Here is a 19,328-nt window from a genome sequence, read left to right as displayed (position 1 = left end):
GGGCCTGTGGGGCTTTCTGCCCACATCCCCAGAGGGCCCAGAAAGGTATTGAGGATGTCCTGGCAGATTTCTGTGGTGTAAAACAGAACTTCGGGTTTCTGGGGATGCCTTAAGCCCTAGGGCTTCGCAGGGAAACCAGGAAACGCGGCCCAGGTCCTCCTGACACTCAGGAAACCTCGCAGCCCCAGGGCCTCAGGGATGGAACGTGAGAGCTGGTTCTGAAAGACGAGTCTGTGTGTGGTGCTGGGTCGGGCCCCTCAGAGTGGCTTGGTGGGATTCCAGGCCCGGGAGTCGTCCTGCTTCATACTCCGTTCATCTTTTTGTGCCTTAGAGGAAATCACTTGTAAGCCTGTCTTTCGAGGTAGAGATTTCTCTTTCCTCTTGGTCGTTTCCTAGGCTCTGGTGTGTTTTTGCTCGTTTCCATCTTCGGGTTTTCTTCTGTGAAAGAGCACCGCCTCCTGGGTTTCCTGCAGGCCTGTCCCCACTTGAACTGTACCAGCTGTGCTTTCCTAGCACCCCCTCCTCTCAGCCATTTTATGTCACAGGTGGATGCTGCTGAGGGTCATGGGCCAAATGAATTCAGTGCCTTCTCCAGTGAGAGGGACTCTAAAGGACAGCTAGGAAAGTTACCTGGACAAGTAGAAACCTGAGGGGGAGGAGGAGCCCCAAGGGTTTAACAGATCAGGGCAGCAATTACAGGCAGGCACACGTCAGTCCTGAGCTAGGAGAGACCAGCCCTCTACCCTAACAGCCCGGACACTGCACAAGAGCTTGGAGAAGTGTGTGCGCAGAGGTGAGACACAGTGAAGCCCTGTGGAGAAGGGGAGGCCTGCCGTGACCCTTAACACCCAGGGCTTTGCCAGTCCTCGACATTCTGCACCTGGGGCCTCTGAGCTGAGGGAAAGCCCTCCTGCTTTCCTCATGGGCAGCAGTGTCCCGGAAAAGCACCCACACCCTCCTCTGGATCCACTGGCTTTATTGCCAGGAAATCTCCCAGGAAATCCACAGCATCTTCAGCCCAGGATCATGTTGTGTGATTGGGATCCAGTGGCTCTGCCGGGGAAGGCTGAGGGACTGGTCAGTGAGTCTGCGTGCTGTGTGGCTGCCACAACTCTGAAGGGCACCATGTTTTTATTTCCCGAGTGCTGCCCTCTGGTGGTCCAGTCAGGAACGTGGCCTTCCCTGGAGCACCCAGCTGCCTGCAGGGCCCTGTCCTAGGAATGGGTGAGGCCATTCCGCTGATCGAGCCTCTGGTCTCTCCTAGGATTACTATGGGATCCCTTTCGCTACACCCCCAGCCCTCGCCAGTCGAGATGGGAGCCTCACTAATAACCCGTATTCAGGTTAGTCTTCTTCAGGGGGTTAGGAGTAGGGGCTGCTCAAAGGACTGGCCTGTGGCCCATCCCAGGAGCCTGGAAACAAATGGAAGGGCTGCAGAGACCTGCCAGCTTCCTGTTGTTGAGCCAGCAGCCAGCCCTGTTCCTATTTGCAGGGGCCTGTCTGACTTTTTCCTCCTGCTGGGATGAGGGGTGGGGACTGCATCAGTGCCCCTGTTCCCCTAGGTGATGTCACCAAGTTTGGCCGAGGTGACTCTGCTTCCCCTGCACCCCCCACCACCCTGGCTCAGCCACAGCAGAGCCAGTCCCAGGCCCACCACACAGCTCAGCAGCCCTTTCTGAGTCCCGCCCTGCCGCCTGGCTACAGCTACACTGGCCTCCCCTACTACACAGGCGTGCCCAGTGCCTTCCAGTATGGGCCCACCATGTTTGTGAGTATCGGTGGGGGTGTTCCTCCAGCTCCGGGGAGCAGAAGCAGGGAGGGGGGACGGGTCCCCACTCGGGCTCACCTGGCCTTGAAGAATGGGTCAAGGCTGGGGTTCCTGTTTCATCTGCTTGGAGACCTAGCGGGTGTGGCACTAGTAAAGACACGTTCCTGGTGGTTGTGCCACCTGCTCCCCTCACTCTGTTCTCCACTAATGCCTCTGCTGCTTTTCCCTCACCCAGGTCCCTCCGGCTTCAGCTAAGCAGCATGGTGTGAGCCTCAGCACCCCCAGCACCCCTTTCCAGCAGGCCAGCGGTTACGGCCAGCACAGCTACGGCACAGGTGAGGGGCGCTCCCAGCCCAGAGAGGCACGGGCAGGACTGGCTCACCGAGCTCACACACGCCTCTTGTCCCTGCCACGCTAGGTTATGACGACCTGACCCCCGGCACTGCAGCCGGAGACTACAGCAAGGGTGGCTATGGTGGATCATCACAGACACAGAACAAGGCTGCAGGCTCTGGGCCTGGCAAAGGTAGCATCACTCTCTTCCATCCGGGACTGAGGCCCAAAGCAGTTGTCTCCCACCCTGACTCCTCAGGCGAGGCCACCCCAGAGGGCCTCTGGAGGTGGGGGAGACCGGAGCTGGGCCCTGCTGCCATGGGAACCACCCACCGCTTTTCCTTCCAGGAGTGTCGGCGACTTCGAGCACCTCTGGCCTTCCTGATATGACTGGGTCTGTCTACAACAAGACTCAGGTGAGCGGGGCCTGGCGCTGGGGGGCCAGGCTGGGGCAGGTGCCGCCCGGCTGGCCCTCACTGTTGTCTCTCTGCCCTGCAGACATTTGACAAGCAGGGATTTCACGCAGGGACTCCACCCCCATTCAGCCTGCCCTCGGCCTTGGGCTCCACCGGGCCCCTGGCCCCTGGAGCAGCGCCCGGGTACGCGCCCCCGCCGTTCCTGCACATCCTGCCGGCACACCAGCAGCCTCCCTCGCAGCTGCTGCACCACCACCTCCCGCAGGATGCTCAGGTGAGCTGTCGGAGGCAGCGGCTACCTGGCCCTGCGCACCCAGGCGGGGGTGATGGTGGTCCGCTGCAGCCTTGACCACCTTCTCTCCTCCTCAGAGCGGCTCCGGTCAGCGCAACCAGCCTAGCTCACTGCAGCCCAAGTCACAAGCCTCCAAACCTGCCTACGGCAACTCTCCATACTGGACAAACTGAACCCTGAAGCGGGGCGGGCTTCCCCTGGGCAGGAGAAAACACATGGAGCCCATTTCTCTGGGAGCCCGGCGCCCTTTCCTAGAATTCCTGAGACATGTAACTGTGTCAGCCGAGCCTCTCTGGGGGAGCCTGCCTCCCAGACTCGCTATTGTATGTAATGTATTTATGTACGTATTTGTAAATGTGATACAAGTCTTAGGGGAGTGGGGAGCAGCTGCTACTCTCCCCACTGAAGCCCCTTCTTGCTGTAGCAAAAGCAGTGCCCCCTCCCCTCTGCCTTAGGCCTTCTCCATAGCCCCCTGCACGGGCAGTGTCTGGAGGGGCTGGCTTAGGGCAGTTCGGGTACTAGGGTCAAGCACCAATGAAGAATCACGATTTATCTCGCTCCCTTGTAAACCATTATTTGAGTTTTTGTCCCTGTGTAATTACTTTCTCCCTCACTTTTTGAGAAACTGGTCCTTTTGTCATTTGTCATGTTCCCCTCTCTCCAAATCTTGATCTGGGAATAGCAGAGATATATCCCCCACCCAACATGAAAGTGGCACCTATTTGTCTCCATAGAGAGCAGGGGCGTCTGGTCTTGTCCCCAGACTTGCCTTCCTCTGGCTGACCATTCTTAATTCTGAATTTGCGCTCAGATATTCAGCCAGTCAGCTCCCCCCTTTAAAAAAAAATCAGATATGCTTTCATTTTGGTGAGAGCACATCTTCAGCAAAGGCTCCTCTATTCCAGTTGTCCTGAACCAGGAGGGTGACTATTCTGGAGGTTTTCTCTTTTGGCCGAACTCCACCTAATAAAGTTCTGAGAGCATGCTTGGTCTCTTGTATGGTGTGACTGAAGGAAGGGGTCAGGGCAGAGGCGTCTTTATTACAGTGCCAGGTACCCTGGACTTCACAGGGTTGAAGCAGAACTCAAGTCTTCTGGTAATAGGTCATCAGGGCTTCAGTGGGTATTTGGGTATTCTTTGCTTTGCTGGGCCCTTCTCTTGCTCCAGTCAGCATTCAGGGAGATGGCAAAGGTAAAGGATACAGCTGACAAGGTAGCTCACCTCGCTGACATAGCAGACATTGCCCATTACCTTTGCTTTTCTTGCAACTCTGTAACAGACCTAGGGGACAAGCAGGGTAATTTCTTTTCCAACCAAAGGTAAGAGCTGAGAACACAGTTCTAGGCCTGTGAGAGAGTTTAAGTTTGAATAGTTAAACTCTTGTCCTTTGCTTTTCATCAGCCAAATGCCATCTTGACTGATAACTGTTAACAAGTGAGTCAAGGTGCTGTGAAGTAGGTAAGTGGGTCCTGAGCTAAATTGCTCTAGAAGGTCCCAAGGAACTATTCACCTGAGGCCAGGATTCTGACTTCCCTTAAGCTCCTCCTTCTTGATTTCAGGCCACCAGTGCAGAAGGAACTGGGGCCATAAAACATCCACATCTCTTGCCAGGAGGCAAATCTCCATGCTTGTCAAGGCACAGATGTAGTGCAACCTGGCAGCTAGTTCAGGGCCTTGAGGTGCTGCCCAGAGCATTAGATTATAGCATCTCGTTTCAGGTCAGCATGCTGGACGGAACCAGCCCGGGGCACAGTCCTCATTTTCGCTGCTTTTGACCTCGAAAATTAAGAGGTCAGATATGTTGAGCACTGCTGGCTGGCTTAAAAAAAGGTTAAGTGTCCACAATTGAAACGTATCACTGTCATGGCACCTACTGCCTCCTAATCACTGATTAACAGCAGGAAGTTAAGATGACAAGTGACAAGAAAAACAAAAACCTTGCCTAAGGAGGGCAGTGGAGCACCTGTCCATCAGTCCACCGACCTACTTGTACCAGCAGATTGTGCCCTATTTCAGAATTAAGGTTAACAAATGGCTTTGTCTTTCTTGTAACCTTTCTTAAACTAGTAAGGATTTGTTTTTTAAAAAATTTTCAGCTGAGTCCTGTATATAAACTGGGAACATAGGAAGTATTAAGACCACCTTTTAACACACAAAAAAGAAAAGGGTCATTCCATGGGGAAGTAGCAATACAGGTATATTTTATTTCACATTTTATTAGTAGACAGATGGGCAGAAAAAGACAAAAATAAATCACTAAAGGGGAAGTTGAACACAAAATGCATCAGATAATCTTTTCTCATAAGTTAAACTGAAGAAAAACATCTACAATTTCAGCTAAGAAAACTATTAAAGTCAGGTGTGTCCTGCTGGTTTCAGAAGAGTTGAAAATTGCATCTGAATCTTTGTAAATGTAAACCTTTTTTTTAAAATCAGGATGGGGGTGGGGTGGGGTGGAGGGTTAATTTTCAGTGGAGAACTACACATTTTCCCCTTCAATCACTTACTATGTATTTTCCAAACATAAGGAAACCAGCAAATAAAGAAGCAAGTAATTACCAGGAAAGAAGAAGGGACTACAAAAAAGTTTGGCTAACAGAAAAGAACTCTGGAATGATGTGAAAGTGGGGAAGACTGTGAGAAGCAACGACAAAATCACGATGATACACTTTGTCCACCCAGCCTCAAACACAGACCTGAAGAGCATCCAGAGGCCTCCGCTACAGTCTGAAGGAACCTCAAACTGCAGGGTGGTTTCTGAATTCATGTTACACCAAACAGCACAACTGTACTCCCAAGGTTGTGGCCTGAGCCTAAGATCTCCACTCCCAAAAGCAAGCACGTGCTCAAAGTCTCCTGTGTCGTGTTACAGAGCTCTGGAACCAGCACCTGGGTTTACAAGTCAGAGCTATCCGAACGTCCACCTTCTAGCAATTCTAGCAAATCAACACACACCCCAGTCTTTTCTAGAATTGATTGTACTCTCATCAGAGGCAAACCTAACCCTCAAAAGTAAAACCCCAAAGGGCTGAGAGGTACAACCTCCACCTGGCTCTCTGGCTCCCTGAGTCAATGTGCAACAGAGGCCATAGGGCCTAATGGGACAGCACCTCCCACAATGCCAAAGTGTCTGGCCTGCGCTGGGAGAGAAATGCTTCAGCAGGAAGGGGAAGGCTTAGTTTTAGGGTTCCAAGAGTAAGACCAAGCTACTGGCTGTAAACGTGTGTGTGTGTGTGTGTCTAGTAGTGGAGGGTGGGAGTACATGTGGGGCGTAAAAAGCTACTTTCAACATCACTGTTTCATCACAGGAGAGCTGCTTTGTTTTCTGAATCTGACCACAGTTGCTGATTCAGAGGTGCAGGTAGCCCCATGGAGTTTGGACAGATTCTGGGACCAGGCTCAACATTGTCCCATATGAACCTTAGCACATTTAACATTCCCGATTTAATACTAGACCAAACCTAAGATTCCAAAGAGGGCTGCTGGGAATTAGTCAGCAAATGTTTGGAGAGTCTGAAGAGCGAATGAAAACCCTGAGATCAGAAAGGAAGGAGGAACTAAGGACCTAAGCATCACTTACTCTGTCCTAGGATCCATCCTACCCCTGTCCCTCATCAACCCTTTTGTTCTTTCTGAGCTGTAGGATCTGAAGAAAAAGAGTTGATGCTAGCGCACAGGGATCTGAAGTAAGTTTATAGCGGTATTTTTCCCACTGATAAGAACACTGCCCTCTTATGCACTGGCCCGCCCCCACAAGAAACAAAAATCATCGCCACGTACAGAAGTCCCTGGTTGGTGAAGGCTGATGGAACTTGATATTGATTGAAGTAACACACGATAGGCACAAGGGGAATCAAAGCTGCAGCAACTGTGCGGCAGGAAGATCGAGCGTTGCCTGGACACTGCCTGCAGCCAACTCCCCTGGCCCTGCCAGAAGAGACAAAGCAGCTCAGGGGAAAGCTCCATGCACAGCTGCTGCTTGCACTCCGCAGCCCGAGTACATCACAAGACAGAAGTCGGGGTCACATCCAGTGAGGAAAGCAGGAACCAGTCACTCAGGTCTCACATATATCCACAGTTACCACTATCAGTATAAGCAGCTCAATGAAAACCAAAATCTTAAACACATGCACCTAGTATTAATACTGAGTAATTAAAACCTCGCTACTTAAAAAAAAATGCTCGTGAGAGTGTATCTTTCAGGGAAAGGCCATGTTACATATATGAAACAGATGTTTTCTCTCCCAACAGTGGTCACCAGCAGTTTGACTTTTCCCCCAGCAGCATCAACCAAAACTGGCATAGTGATTTAAAATCTTTGTTCCCATCACTAACTCTCCACACACTCACGCTAATCCCCCCACTCTCTCCCCACTCCCTGGGGGGCAAAAATAACTCTGCCTTCAAAATAAATAGCAATCAGTTCTATGTAAAGTATGAATATTTATTTCAGGCTTTAGATCCCAATTTCAAAAAACAAAATCTGATTCCTCTCTTCTGTGTGAGGAGGATTTCCTGGAGGCTGAACAGTTCTGTGCCCTTAGGAACATGTCTCAGGTTCAGAACAAAGTCCCTGACGCCCACTGTACCCCAGCCTTAAGAAACAAAACTCACCATCATGGGGCTGAACAAATGCACACACACGTAAATGAGCAGCTAAACCTTGGCAAATCTGCTTAAAAAAAAAAGTTTGTTTTCTGGGGGTTTTGTGGTTGTTTTCTTTTGCTACCCAGCATATGCAGCACTTGTGAACTCCCAATGGGTTCCCAGCTTTAAACACATTAAATGTCTTGGTGAAAGACTAATTCTTCAAGAATCTAAAAACAGACCAAACGTGTTTCGCTGTGAACGCTTTGTAGAGACGAAGTGAGGCAAGAGTTTGGATTTAAAGAAAGGAAAAGAAAAAAAAAGAATCAATACAGTGATGGAAGGGTAAAGAATGCAAGAATTCAGACATTCTGTGGAGGATTACTTTCTCTCCATTAAGAGGTCCATAAAAAGGAGCAAACTGAGATCCATAAGGGGAGTCAGCAGGAGCCGTGTTTGTTTTCCCCACCCCCGTAATAGCTTTTTGCCGAGGGGCCACTGCTAGGTCCCCACTTGCTCCCCTCCCTTTGGCCTGAGACGGCAGGGCAGTACAGGGGCCTTGAAGGAGCACGTCACGACTCCTCATTTCCAGAATCATCATCATCGTAACAGTCGGCATCTTCCTCCTCCTCATCTTCATCATCAATGTCATCGTCGTACAAGTCGTCATAAAGCAAATCTGAGCTGTTGTCATTGGAAGGCACTTTAGTTTTGATGCAGTATTCCGCCAGGGTCGTAGGGACCTTCACTCCATCCTTTTCTGCTTCGGCTTTAGTGGCTGACACCTGTTTCCTGAAGAGAGGATAATTTATGTAAGTCTCTGGAACATGGATTTATAATTGGCCAAAATAATCCAAAAATCTTTGTGACTCGGGTTTTTGAACTTTAGAACCTATCTACTTAAAAGCATCTTCGACAAATACCCTCTACTACACCAAAAGTTCTAGCCCATCAGGTACCCGTCGGAAGGACACTTAATAATGACCCTTCGGAAGGGTGTTTGAAGCCATGGATCTCAAATACTGGTTAACTGGCGATCATCTCACATTTTTTTTTCCAGTTGGTCTCAAACTAAACCTAGAATACAGGCCCCAACAACTCAATAATCCTCCTACTCAGAGTAAAATCCAAATATCTCATGTTAAATTCAAAGTCTTGCATGATCCACCTGCCTACCACTTCACTGCTTTCTCCAATTCCAAAACATTCAGACCCCTCTGGGGTATTTTTTAGTACCTTCAAACACACCTAGTTTTTCTGTGTGGATCAGTTGTCCTGCCCTACACGTAAGAACTTATGAACATATGTCACCTGAGAGGAGGCTTGTTCTGACAGAAAAGAAGCCATCTTGTCATTCCTTCATATTATCCTACGTCCTCACTTGTTCACTTTTCTGTCATTCTCACCCCTGAATGTGAGCAAAGACCTTGTCTATCTTAGTTAATTCTGTTCCCCTGCTGCTTAGAGTGCAGTCTGTCATACACAGCTGTGTGACAAATACTGATTGTATGAATGCATGAAGGTTGTTTCCTTCAACAAGAATGAAAATTTGATCCCTCAAGGGGTTAGAGAAACTGAACTTAAAACATCAAACCACTATTCTCCCCGTCTTCCTTTTAATTAGACTCCTCTCGGTTGATCTTGCTGCCTTGCATGCTGGTGTTGAGGCTTTCAGGCTTGAATCTCTCTTCTCACAATCTTCTCCTGGGACCACATTATCCATTCTCATGGTTCTAACCCTTCATACTGACAGCACTCAAATCATCAGGGTCCAGCCTAGACTTCTCTTCGGAGCGCTATACCCTTCTCCGTCCTGATGGAATCCTAACGCAGCAAGTCTTCATCTGTCTGGTCTGTTGCCATCCTCCTCTATGGTCAGTTTCTCCCATCTTTCTTCTTGCAGCTCCTTACTTCAAAGTCCTAAATATTTTCAAATCTGTTTTCTCATCCTTGTTTGTCACTTCATCAGTTTCGTCTTCATCTCAGTCTCCTCAGATCTCAGCTGGTCTCCTGGTCAATCACTTTCCTTTGGAACTCAAATAGGATTATCCTTTCACACAAAGTCTTTAAGTGACACTCTATCACCTTCTGACTTCACTGTCTTTTAAGCCCTGATGCCTTTCTTAATTTCCCATCAATTCTCAAATTAGAATTTATGATTCTCTTGACATGTCATGCTGTCATACACCTGTGTTTTAGTAAACATGTTTCTCCCTCTCTCTGAGAAATTCTTGGTTAAGATGTATTCTCTCTCCTAGGAACATATTACATATCCCTTCCACTGTATCTTGTTTATGGTTCTGTAGCTGCACTTATCCTATTACACAGTCATTTGTTTACAAACAGGAGTATGAATTCCATCAAGGAAAAGGATTGTGCCTGACATCCAACCTTCCCATGAACATTAGACTTGCGTCTGACGATTTTATGAAGAATTCCCGTTTTCAAATCCTCAGTCCACTTCCACACTCAACTTCTTACTACTTACACTAGTTATCTTCAATCTTTGGTATAAACCAGTCACCGAAGTGGCTGGTAAAAACAAAATACAGATGCCCAGATTCTATCCTTGTAATTTCATTAAATGACTATGAATTAGAGAGAGGGTCTGAAGGTGATTTACAGATAACTTATTCAGCTGTCAGATGACATGCATTTAAAAAAAAAAATCACATAATATTGTGCCAACTAGATTTACAGAGAGGGACTTTTAAAATAAATTCTAGTGCTTACTAAAATTCCTATACACAGAATGGGCTGGGATTGTCCCTGGGGCTCTACCAATCCTTAAGTACTGTTAGGAAAACCTTTTATTCTATGCAGGATATAACTAGAAATGAATGGCTGAACCTAATACCATCTACCTTTTTTTTCCTTCTCCAGACGGGAAAATTAAAGACCCTCAAAAGTTAACTGATAGGGGCTTCCCTGGTGGTCTAGCAGCAAAGACTTCACACTTTCAGTGCAGGGGATGTGGGTTTGATCCCTGGTTTGGGAACTAAGATCCCACAGGCTGCAACTAAAGATCCCGCATGCCATAACTAAGACCCGGGGTAGTTAAATAAATAAATAAATAAATAAATAAAGTTAACTTATAAAAGGTCATATGAGGCATGGCATGATTCTTACTCCGTTCTGTTAAATCATGTACTACAGTTGCTGATAACGATTGTAGGGTAAGGGAGTTAGAGAAGGTGAGGATGATTCTTAGAAGCAGTTGCTGTGGTTAAAAACATCAATAATTTATAGGATTTCATTAATAAAAATTTGAAAACAAAAATATCTGGAATACCTTGGGTGTTTGCTACACTTAAAGGACATGTTGAAAGCCTAGAACAGTGTCCCTAAACTGATCAGAAGGAAGAGTTTGCAAACTTGACTAGCCAGAACATGGACGTTCTCACATGTACACCCATGGAGGATTCAAGTCAATGTATGGCAAAACCAATACAATATTGTAAAGTTTAAAAAAAAAAAAAAAAGAAGAACATGGAAGTTCTGGAAATCAGATCTGCTGCTCTCTCAAAAGCCAGTATCATTAGGCTCAGGCACAAATCTCTTCCCAAACGATAAATCTAATTGGCAAACACAGAGTCAACCTTTAAGTTCAATTTAAGCCCTTGGTTCTAGTATATACTTTGATTTTGTATGAAGACTTGAAGCAAACAGAAGACAAGACAAAATACCTTACCTAATGATTTCAGCATATTCTTTGTCTTTTCCTTTACTGTCCCTCCATTTCCTGAACATAACCGAAGCATCCACATTGGCTGGGGAGAAGGTGTTGGGCTCATTAAGCAATGAGATTACACTTAACAGGATAGTCCTAGAAACAAGAAAAAAGGGTCAGCTATGAATATTTACATTCACAGTATTCACAAGTTTTTGTTTTAAATTTAAGACTATAATGTTTGAGGCTTTAGGGGAGTATCAAAATTTTGTTTCCAGTACTGGTTAGACTAGGAATAAGTTGCTATCTGGGAGACAACGCAGAGGGAATCTGAGTTTAGCATGAAGGTGGGTTTGCAGGCCAAAATATGAATTCTGTAGAAGGTACTGTCTTAACTGGCAACATGTTCCAATCTACAAAAATCGGACGTCTGGAAGCTTTTCAAATAACATTTTAACAATGAAAAGTTCTCTTTTTTAAGGTTTAAAATTTTTTTATTGCAGTGTCTTATTTTTTAAATGCCATACAGTTTTTATATGGGTGTGTATATATAGATACACTTTTTAATTTTTACAATGATGTGCTGGTTTCTGCCATACAACAACACAAATCAGCCATAATTATACCTACATTCCTTCCCTCCCTAGCTCCCTCTCCTCCCGCCATTTCCCCTTCTAGGTCACCACAGAGGGCCCCACTGGGCTTCCTGTGCTACACAGCAACTTCTCACCAGCTATCCATCTTATGCCTGATAGTGTGTATATGTTGATGCTAATTTCTCCATTAGTCTCACTCTTTCCCTCCCCTACTGTGTCTACAAGTCCATTCTCTGAGTTTCCATTCCTTCCCTGCAAATAGGGAAGGAATTGTTTTTCTAGATTCCATGTGTTAATGCTGTATTTGTTCTTTTTCTTTCTGACTTACTGCACTCTGTATAACAGACTCTAGGTTATACCTCACTAGAACTGACTCAAATTCATTCTGTTATGGCTGAATACTATTCCTTTGTGTATCTGTACCACAGCTTCATTATCCATTCATCTGTCGATGGACATCTGTTGCTTCTGTGTCCTGGCTACTGTAAACAGAGCTGCTGTGAACATTCGGGTACATGTGTCTTTTTCAGTCACGGTTTTCCTGGAGTAGGGGGTAGTATATACCCAACAGGGGGGTTGCTGGGTCATGTGGTAGATCTATTCCTAGTTTTTTAAGGAATCTCCAAACTGTTCTCCATAATGGCTGTATCATTTTACATTCCCACCAACAGTATAGGAGGTTCCCTTTTCTCTACATTCTCTCCAGCATTTATTGTTTGTAAATTTTTGGATGATGGCCATTCTGACTGGTATGAGGTGAGACCTCATTGTAGTTTTGATTTGCATTTCTCTAATAATTAGTGATGCTGAACATCTTTTCATGTGTTTATTGGCCATCTATATATCTTCTTTGGAGAAATGTTTAGGTCTGCCCATTTGTTGATTGGGCTGTCTGTTTTCCTAATGTTGAGCTGTATGAGCTGCTTATATATTCTGGAGATTAATCCTTTGTTAGTTATTTCATTTGCAATATTTTCTCCCATTCTGAAAGTTGCCTTTTAATCTTGTTTACTGTTTCCTTTGCTGTGCAAGAGCTTTTAAGTTTAATCAGGCCCCATTTGTTTATTTTTGTTTTTATTTCCATTACTCTGGTTAAGAGCAAAAGGAAAAAGCAGAAGCAAAAAATACTTAGCTTGAAGGTAATCTTTTCATGGCAAAGGGTAAATATGATGCTAGACTCCATATATCTAATTTGTATCATGGCTGCTTAGAAGATCTGAAAACCAGTATTACATACAAATGTATTTCTTTCCCATACTTCTAAGGAAAGCAAGTAAGAGTTAAGCAGGAGAATGGAGAAAAAGCAACAGTCTTAACATGGAAGAACTAATTTCTTAATAATAGAAATCTTATTCAAGAATACTTACTAAGCACTTACTATTGTACCAGAGGCACTAAGTGAGATGCTGAATGTACAACTGTGAGAGAGTTAGATGCCATCCCTGATCTCTTAGGGCTCAGAAATTCTGTGAAAATTTTTCATCCACAGATAAAACTAGATACCTTAATTACAGGGAATGAAGTTTCTGTTAGATGAAACTCAGTAAGATCCAAAAATGTCTGAAATAGTTCTCATGCTTTTTTCTTCCCTAAAAGCTATGTGCATGAAGTTAAGAAACGTGGGACAAAAAATTAAATTTCTCTACCTTTTCTCATTGGTGCGAGGTTACAGATTGTGTTGTTGCAAAATAGCCTTTTGCTCCTGACTCCAAGCAAAAAATAAAGGGAGGGAACCGGGCAATTAGATGTTTGATTTGATGAAACCTTCTCCTTAAAAGGGTAAAGAGTTTCTGTTACGTGATTATACAAGATTACCACAAAGGCACTTTCAAAGAAAACTTTCCCATCTAGTTAAAATCCATTTATCACATATATGCAGCCCCCCTTTCTATTAGGTTAACTCCTTGTTGTAACTCCCAAACCCATCCTTCCGGATTTCTTCAGTAGTTACAGTAAGAAGATTCAAAGAAACTCATCATTGCCAAAAATGGGACTGACAATATCCTAGAAGCAAAAGAAAAATATGGGTAGAAAATTCTGTAAGGATTGTTTCAGAAGAAAACATACAAAATCTGTTTGAAAAATAAGCAGAATAAGGACAAACTCTGGTATAGATTAATGGTCCTGATCAGTACTGTATCTTCACAACTTTCTGTGATGGAAACATATAATCTGTGTTATCCAATATAACAGTGCCTACTGGACAACACAGGTCCAGATAAATTGTATTAACAGAATCAGGAGACTTTTCCCAGGAGTGTTCATCAAGTAGATTTTTTATATGTTGCAATGTAAATACCATATTGAAACACCAAATTGGAAAGTACAATTTAAAAAAAGGGTAAATCATCCATCTCTATGAAAAGAAAATCACTTCCAGTACCACAGACTCCCTAAACTGAAATCCATAATGCTTTCAGAAGCATCAGGCACTAACTATAGTAGACTGTGATAATATTTGTTAATAACAGTTATTAATCCAGCTTTCACTTCCTCCCTTTGTCTGGAGAGCAGAAATCATTTTTTTTTTTTTTTTGGGGGTACATGGAATCCATGCCATTGGTTCAGATGGGGTTAACCTTCTTCATCTAGTACACCTTCAAACAACAATGCCACACCTTCATAAAAACAACCCACCCACAGCAGTAGACATACATCCAAGTGCTAGCAAAGGACTCAACACTAATGAAGAATCCTGAAGCAATTCCATTTGCAGTATCCTATTCAAAGCTTCCCAACCAGTATGTTGTGACTGGGTTACAGAAAAGTTGTTTGTCATTCCCCTTACGCAGATGGGTGGGGAGGACCTGGGACAACCTGAGCCTCTGGAATGGTAACCTCTGGCCAAAGGAGCATTTTCAGTTTAATACACTGTTATCTACAAATAATATAATTTCATTTTTCCTATGTACTGTGACTCAAAAAGGTTGGTGAGTATATTATACACACAGTTTAAGCTGTCCAGCACTTGTGCCACTAGCTCCCTTCCCTTTCAGTGGGTTGTAGAGAAGACCAGACAGGAGAACACCCTAGCCTACTCCTGAGAGACCCTTGTATGTGACAGTGTGTCCTCTGGAGTGGATCCATAAATCTGGTCCCATGGCAAATTAAACACTTTTCTATCCTTTGGAGGAAAGCAAATCCTTAACAAAGACCACTTTCCTATCCAAGAGCCTGCAGTAGATATGGCAGGTAGTTCTGAGGGTGGTTCCTCAGAGAAAGCACTTGTGAATCCTACTGCAAAGTCTAAGAGAACCCCCACCTACCCACGGAAAGCTCTCATTTGGTTCTTGAGAGAATATGAATTAAGGCACATTTTGTTTCTTCCACTGAGAAGAGGAGGCATGGTGCTGTGGGCCCCTAATCACAAACACGTGGCAGCATCAGGGGTCCCAACCCTCCCAACTTCATTTTTTTGTTGACTAATGCCTACTTCTCCAAAACTTCCCAATTCTCTAAGGAACTCCCGTCCTCTAAACTTAATCCTGGACATCTGAGGACAGGGCTATGGATCTCTTCTTCCAGAAAGTATGCCGGCTTCCTCTAAGAGGAGGAGACTACTGAGCTCTTAGTGGAAACTAGTTGGCTGATGCTCTGGATCCCTACAAGTGTAGCACAGAGCATTTTCCCTGCTTTCCCCTTTAGCCAACTCTCACTACTCAACAGGTCTTGTGATATAAATCAACTTAGGCTTGCAAAGGTAACTGGAATTCCTTCCTCTTCCTCAGGTTACAAAAGCTTGCACAACTTTATCTTCTGAGTATGTTCACTGAGGTGCTAAATCAAAGACTAGTGCACGTGGTCATGAAGAAGTCCAAACACATGTGAACATGGAACCACTTTCAGATAACAGAGCCATTCAGCAGTCAAGACCCTACAACAGGCTGAAATGAACCTTTTGCCGCTTCCACTGCCTTAAACTCGATATGGAGCTTAGAATCCTGAGGCAGACAAGTGCTAGATAATTTAGCAACAAGCAGGTATCAACAATAACCTTTGGTACCTCATATCTTGCCTCTTGATATTTCAGTGCCATAAATAACCTATGAGAAATACATACAATTTACTACCTTAAAACAAATAACACACTGACAAATGTGGTGTGTTTCACATTAGGTAGTGCTTTTCTGACTTTTCAGAGTTCTGGGCATCACCAGGAGTTCCAGATGAGGTTCCACAAGTCATACAAAACACCATGCCCTCTCTAGAAATACACAAACACCAAAACTCTCCCATTACTTGCCCACTCCAAGATCAATACATTGAAGAATCATCCAATAATTACATGGAATGAAGAAACAAAAAGATCCGAGAAGTTCACTAATGACTTCCAATGCAAATACCTTTTGGAGTGGTGGGTAACGATCAAGGGGACAATCTGAAGATAACTAAGTTCTGGCTGTAAAGATTCTAAATAAGAAAGCATAAAGGCAAGGAAAGCAATCTCTTGATGTGAAGTCCAGGTGCTTCTCAACTGGGGCTCAGGTCACCTCAGGGTCCAGAGAGAAAAAATACTGATGCTGGTACCCAAAGTAGTTAAGGTAGTTTTAGAGTGCAGAGTAATACGAAAGGAGTTCCTTGCTCCCAAAGGACTGGATTAAATGAGAAACAGGCCTTTCTCTTCTTTCTTTAGGCCATGCTGTGTGGTTTGCAGGATCTTAGTTCCCTGACCAGGGATTGAACCCTGCTAAGGCAGTGAAGCGCTAAGTCCTAACCAGTGGACCACCAGGGAACTCCCCAAACAGGCCTTTCTTCTGAGGGGGAAAAAAAATTATAATATTTTAAGCTGAGACAAGGCAAATACAGTCTTTGTATATTTGCACAGTAGTAAAGGCAAAAAATTTGAATTGCTATGGGCAATGGTAATAGGTTTTCCATCTAGGCAGCACATGAATACAAAGAAAAATCTTGTTTTGGGCTTTGCATCTGAAGAATGGGAAGGCTTCAGATTCTATGCTGTAGTTTTAATCCCCAGTACTTCAAACTATATATGGAGCAGAGTCTCTAGAGAGGTAATCAAGTAAAAATAAGGTCCTCAGAAAAGGTCTTAATCCAATATGACTAATGTCCTTATAAGAAGGGGCAATTATGACACATATATGAACAGAGGGAAGACCATGTGGAGATAAACTGAGGACAGAGGCCTCAGAAGAAACCAACCTTGCCAACACCTTCAGTTCAGTTCCATCTTGCATGACTCTGCAACCCCATGAATTGCAGCACGCCAGGCCTCCCTATCTATCACCAATTTCCCGAGTTCACTCAAAGTCACGTCCATCGAGTCGGTGATGCCATCCAGCCATCTCATCCTCTGTCGTCCCCTTCTCCTCCTGCCCACAATCCCTCCCAGCATCAGAGTCTTTTCCAATGAGTCAACGCTTCACATGAGGTGGCCAAAGTACTGGAGTTTCAGCTTTAGCATCAATCCTTCCAAAGAACACCCAGGGCTGATCTCCTTCAGAATGGACTGGTTGGATTTCCTTGCGCTCCAAGGGACTCTCAAGAGTCTTCTCCAACACCACACTTCAAAAGCGTCAATTCTTCGGCGCTCAGCCTTCTTCACAGTCCAACTCTCACATCCATACATGACCACTGGAAAAACCATAGCCTTGACTAGACAGACCTTTGTTGGCAAAGCAATGTCTCTGCTTTTCAATACGCTATCTAGGTTGGCCATAACTTTCCTTCCAAGGAGTAAGTGTCTTTTAATTTCATGGCTGCAAACACCATCTGCAGTGATTTTGGCGCCCCAAAAAATAAAGTCTGACACTGTTTCCCCATCTCTTTCCCATGAAGTGATGGGACCGTATGCCATGATCTTTGTTTTCTGAATGTTGAGCTTTAAGCCAACTTTTTCACTCTCCTCTTTCACCTTCATCAAGAGGCTTTTGAGTTCCTCTTCACTTTCTGCCATAAGGGTGGTGCATGTCCAAAAGTGTGAAAAAATAAATATCTACTGTTAAAGCCACACTCAAAAAAAAAAGAGAAAGAGAGAAGGCTTGCTTTCTCAAAGAGTGGGTGGGGTCGTATGGGAAGCATCCGATTCAACATTCAACCTCCAAAAGCAAGAATCACTAACACCTCAGAACTCCTTCTAGTCTAGGGTTAATGCTAGCCCTGAAAAACAAGCACCAAAATCACTTAAAGAACAACTCTGCAGTTTTGGTTCAATTTTTCAACAAATCTTCCCCAGTATTTAAATCCTTTTCTTGAAAGAGATGAGAAACAGGGTAGCCAAACTTTTCCACAGCAACCACAGAGTAATGCCAATAATATCCTCAAGGAAAGAAAGCATGATCCTGAAATCTTACATTCTAGTCAAAATCTGTCATTTGAAATATAATGGCAAATACACTAGTATACACTAATAAACACATATACACAGCACATAATATTTTGCATGTGTGAGAATTCAGGGAATGAAATATGGCTCCTAGGAGCAATCCCTTGAGAAATTACTAATGAACAAATTTCAGCCAATTAATAGACCAAAGGAAGTAAAATAATGAGCAGCAAATAGTGACTTGATCTAACAACAGGAATAAGAATTTTAAAAACTGGGATTATGTCACATTATAGTACAGATCGTAAGTTTTATAACCCTGACAATGCAGAAACAATAATACTTAAAAGCTAGAGGGGGAAGGGGGAAGCAGAAGATTTCCTTTTCTTTTATATCCAAGCGTCAGTGTATTATTTGATGCTGAAAATTCAAGTAATAAAGTATGTATGAGCTAAAGGTACAAATACTCAGCTAACAGTGGTATGATGCTTAGATACGAGGGGATGAGGCAGAAAAATACTAATTTTCCTAATGATCCTAAAAGATCCTGTGTAAAGCAATCGTCTTGAAACTAACATACATGTGACCCTGGAGATAATATAAAATATTACGTCAGTTCCTTCCAGCTTCCCTTTCCCTTCCCACAAGAAATGCATATTTCCCAAACATCCCAGGTATTTTCATGGTGCTTTGCTTAGTGGGGATGAAACGCCAGAAGTGTAAAACAAAGAGAAATTTACAAATAGAGATGTTTTTCCTTCCTCATAAATAATTTTGTTAAAAGCATACAGTGATTTTTTTGAGTATTTTGCTATTGGTGGAGTATAATAAACTCAGATATGTACAGATTGGGGCTGCTGGAATTACATCTTCACTAAAACAAACTCAGTAATTCCATCTCTGAATACTGTTGAGAAATGCTTCAAACCCAAGGGAGAATCCCATTAAAGCAAAGCAGAAAGTATAGGAAATGTGTAATGATTCTTTATTTCATAGACATTATAAACTTATGGCAAGTCTTAGAACACCTGATCTGAGAATTATTCATAGGCATGATGCTTGTCAAGGTGAGGTGTATCAACACATTTAGTTGAATTAAAAAGGGAAGTCATTTTTTTCTGATTAAGAAAATATACTTGCAAGATGTGGTGAAGTCCAAAATATACCCATTTTTCCCAATCCTGTATACTGGATAGAACGAAGTACCTAAAAAGAATTGAGTAACTAGCATAATCAAAAGTATCTCATATGTCTTGAACAGTCTTTTAGGTATACTCATTACAGAGAGTGGGAAGCAAATACATAACTTGAAGAAACAGGTAAGAGAGGCTTGCATACATCAGGAAGCTTCTAATTCTTTGCTTTTGACAAAAATGGAGATTC

The 19,328-nt window shown here is 44.0% G+C and overlaps 2 protein-coding genes across 2 annotated transcripts in view; one reads left to right on the top strand and one right to left on the bottom strand.

Moving 5' to 3' along the window:
* UBAP2 (ubiquitin associated protein 2) overlaps window positions 1-3,787 on the top strand; it is a 114,013-nt gene extending 110,226 nt beyond the window's left edge. The window contains exons 22-28 of the mRNA XM_052644872.1: window positions 1,265-1,343; window positions 1,563-1,768; window positions 2,004-2,103; window positions 2,187-2,294; window positions 2,450-2,517; window positions 2,600-2,791; window positions 2,887-3,787. Coding sequence (XP_052500832.1) covers window positions 1,265-1,343; window positions 1,563-1,768; window positions 2,004-2,103; window positions 2,187-2,294; window positions 2,450-2,517; window positions 2,600-2,791; window positions 2,887-2,982 — 849 coding nt within the window. The 3' untranslated portion in view covers window positions 2,983-3,787. The remainder of the gene's footprint in view (window positions 1-1,264; window positions 1,344-1,562; window positions 1,769-2,003; window positions 2,104-2,186; window positions 2,295-2,449; window positions 2,518-2,599; window positions 2,792-2,886) is intronic.
* A 1,206-nt stretch (window positions 3,788-4,993) lies between these two features.
* The window catches only part of UBE2R2 (ubiquitin conjugating enzyme E2 R2), a 103,599-nt gene continuing 89,264 nt past the window's right edge, over window positions 4,994-19,328 (bottom strand). The window contains exons 4-5 of the mRNA XM_052644463.1: window positions 11,088-11,222; window positions 4,994-8,188 (exon numbers count right to left, since the gene is read on the bottom strand). Coding sequence (XP_052500423.1) covers window positions 7,969-8,188; window positions 11,088-11,222 — 355 coding nt within the window. The 3' untranslated portion in view covers window positions 4,994-7,968. The remainder of the gene's footprint in view (window positions 8,189-11,087; window positions 11,223-19,328) is intronic.

This window comes from Budorcas taxicolor, chromosome 8 (assembly GCF_023091745.1).
Source record: "Budorcas taxicolor isolate Tak-1 chromosome 8, Takin1.1, whole genome shotgun sequence".
Lineage (NCBI taxonomy): Eukaryota > Metazoa > Chordata > Mammalia > Artiodactyla > Bovidae > Budorcas > Budorcas taxicolor.
This window is presented reverse-complemented; position numbering and strand designations above follow the sequence as displayed.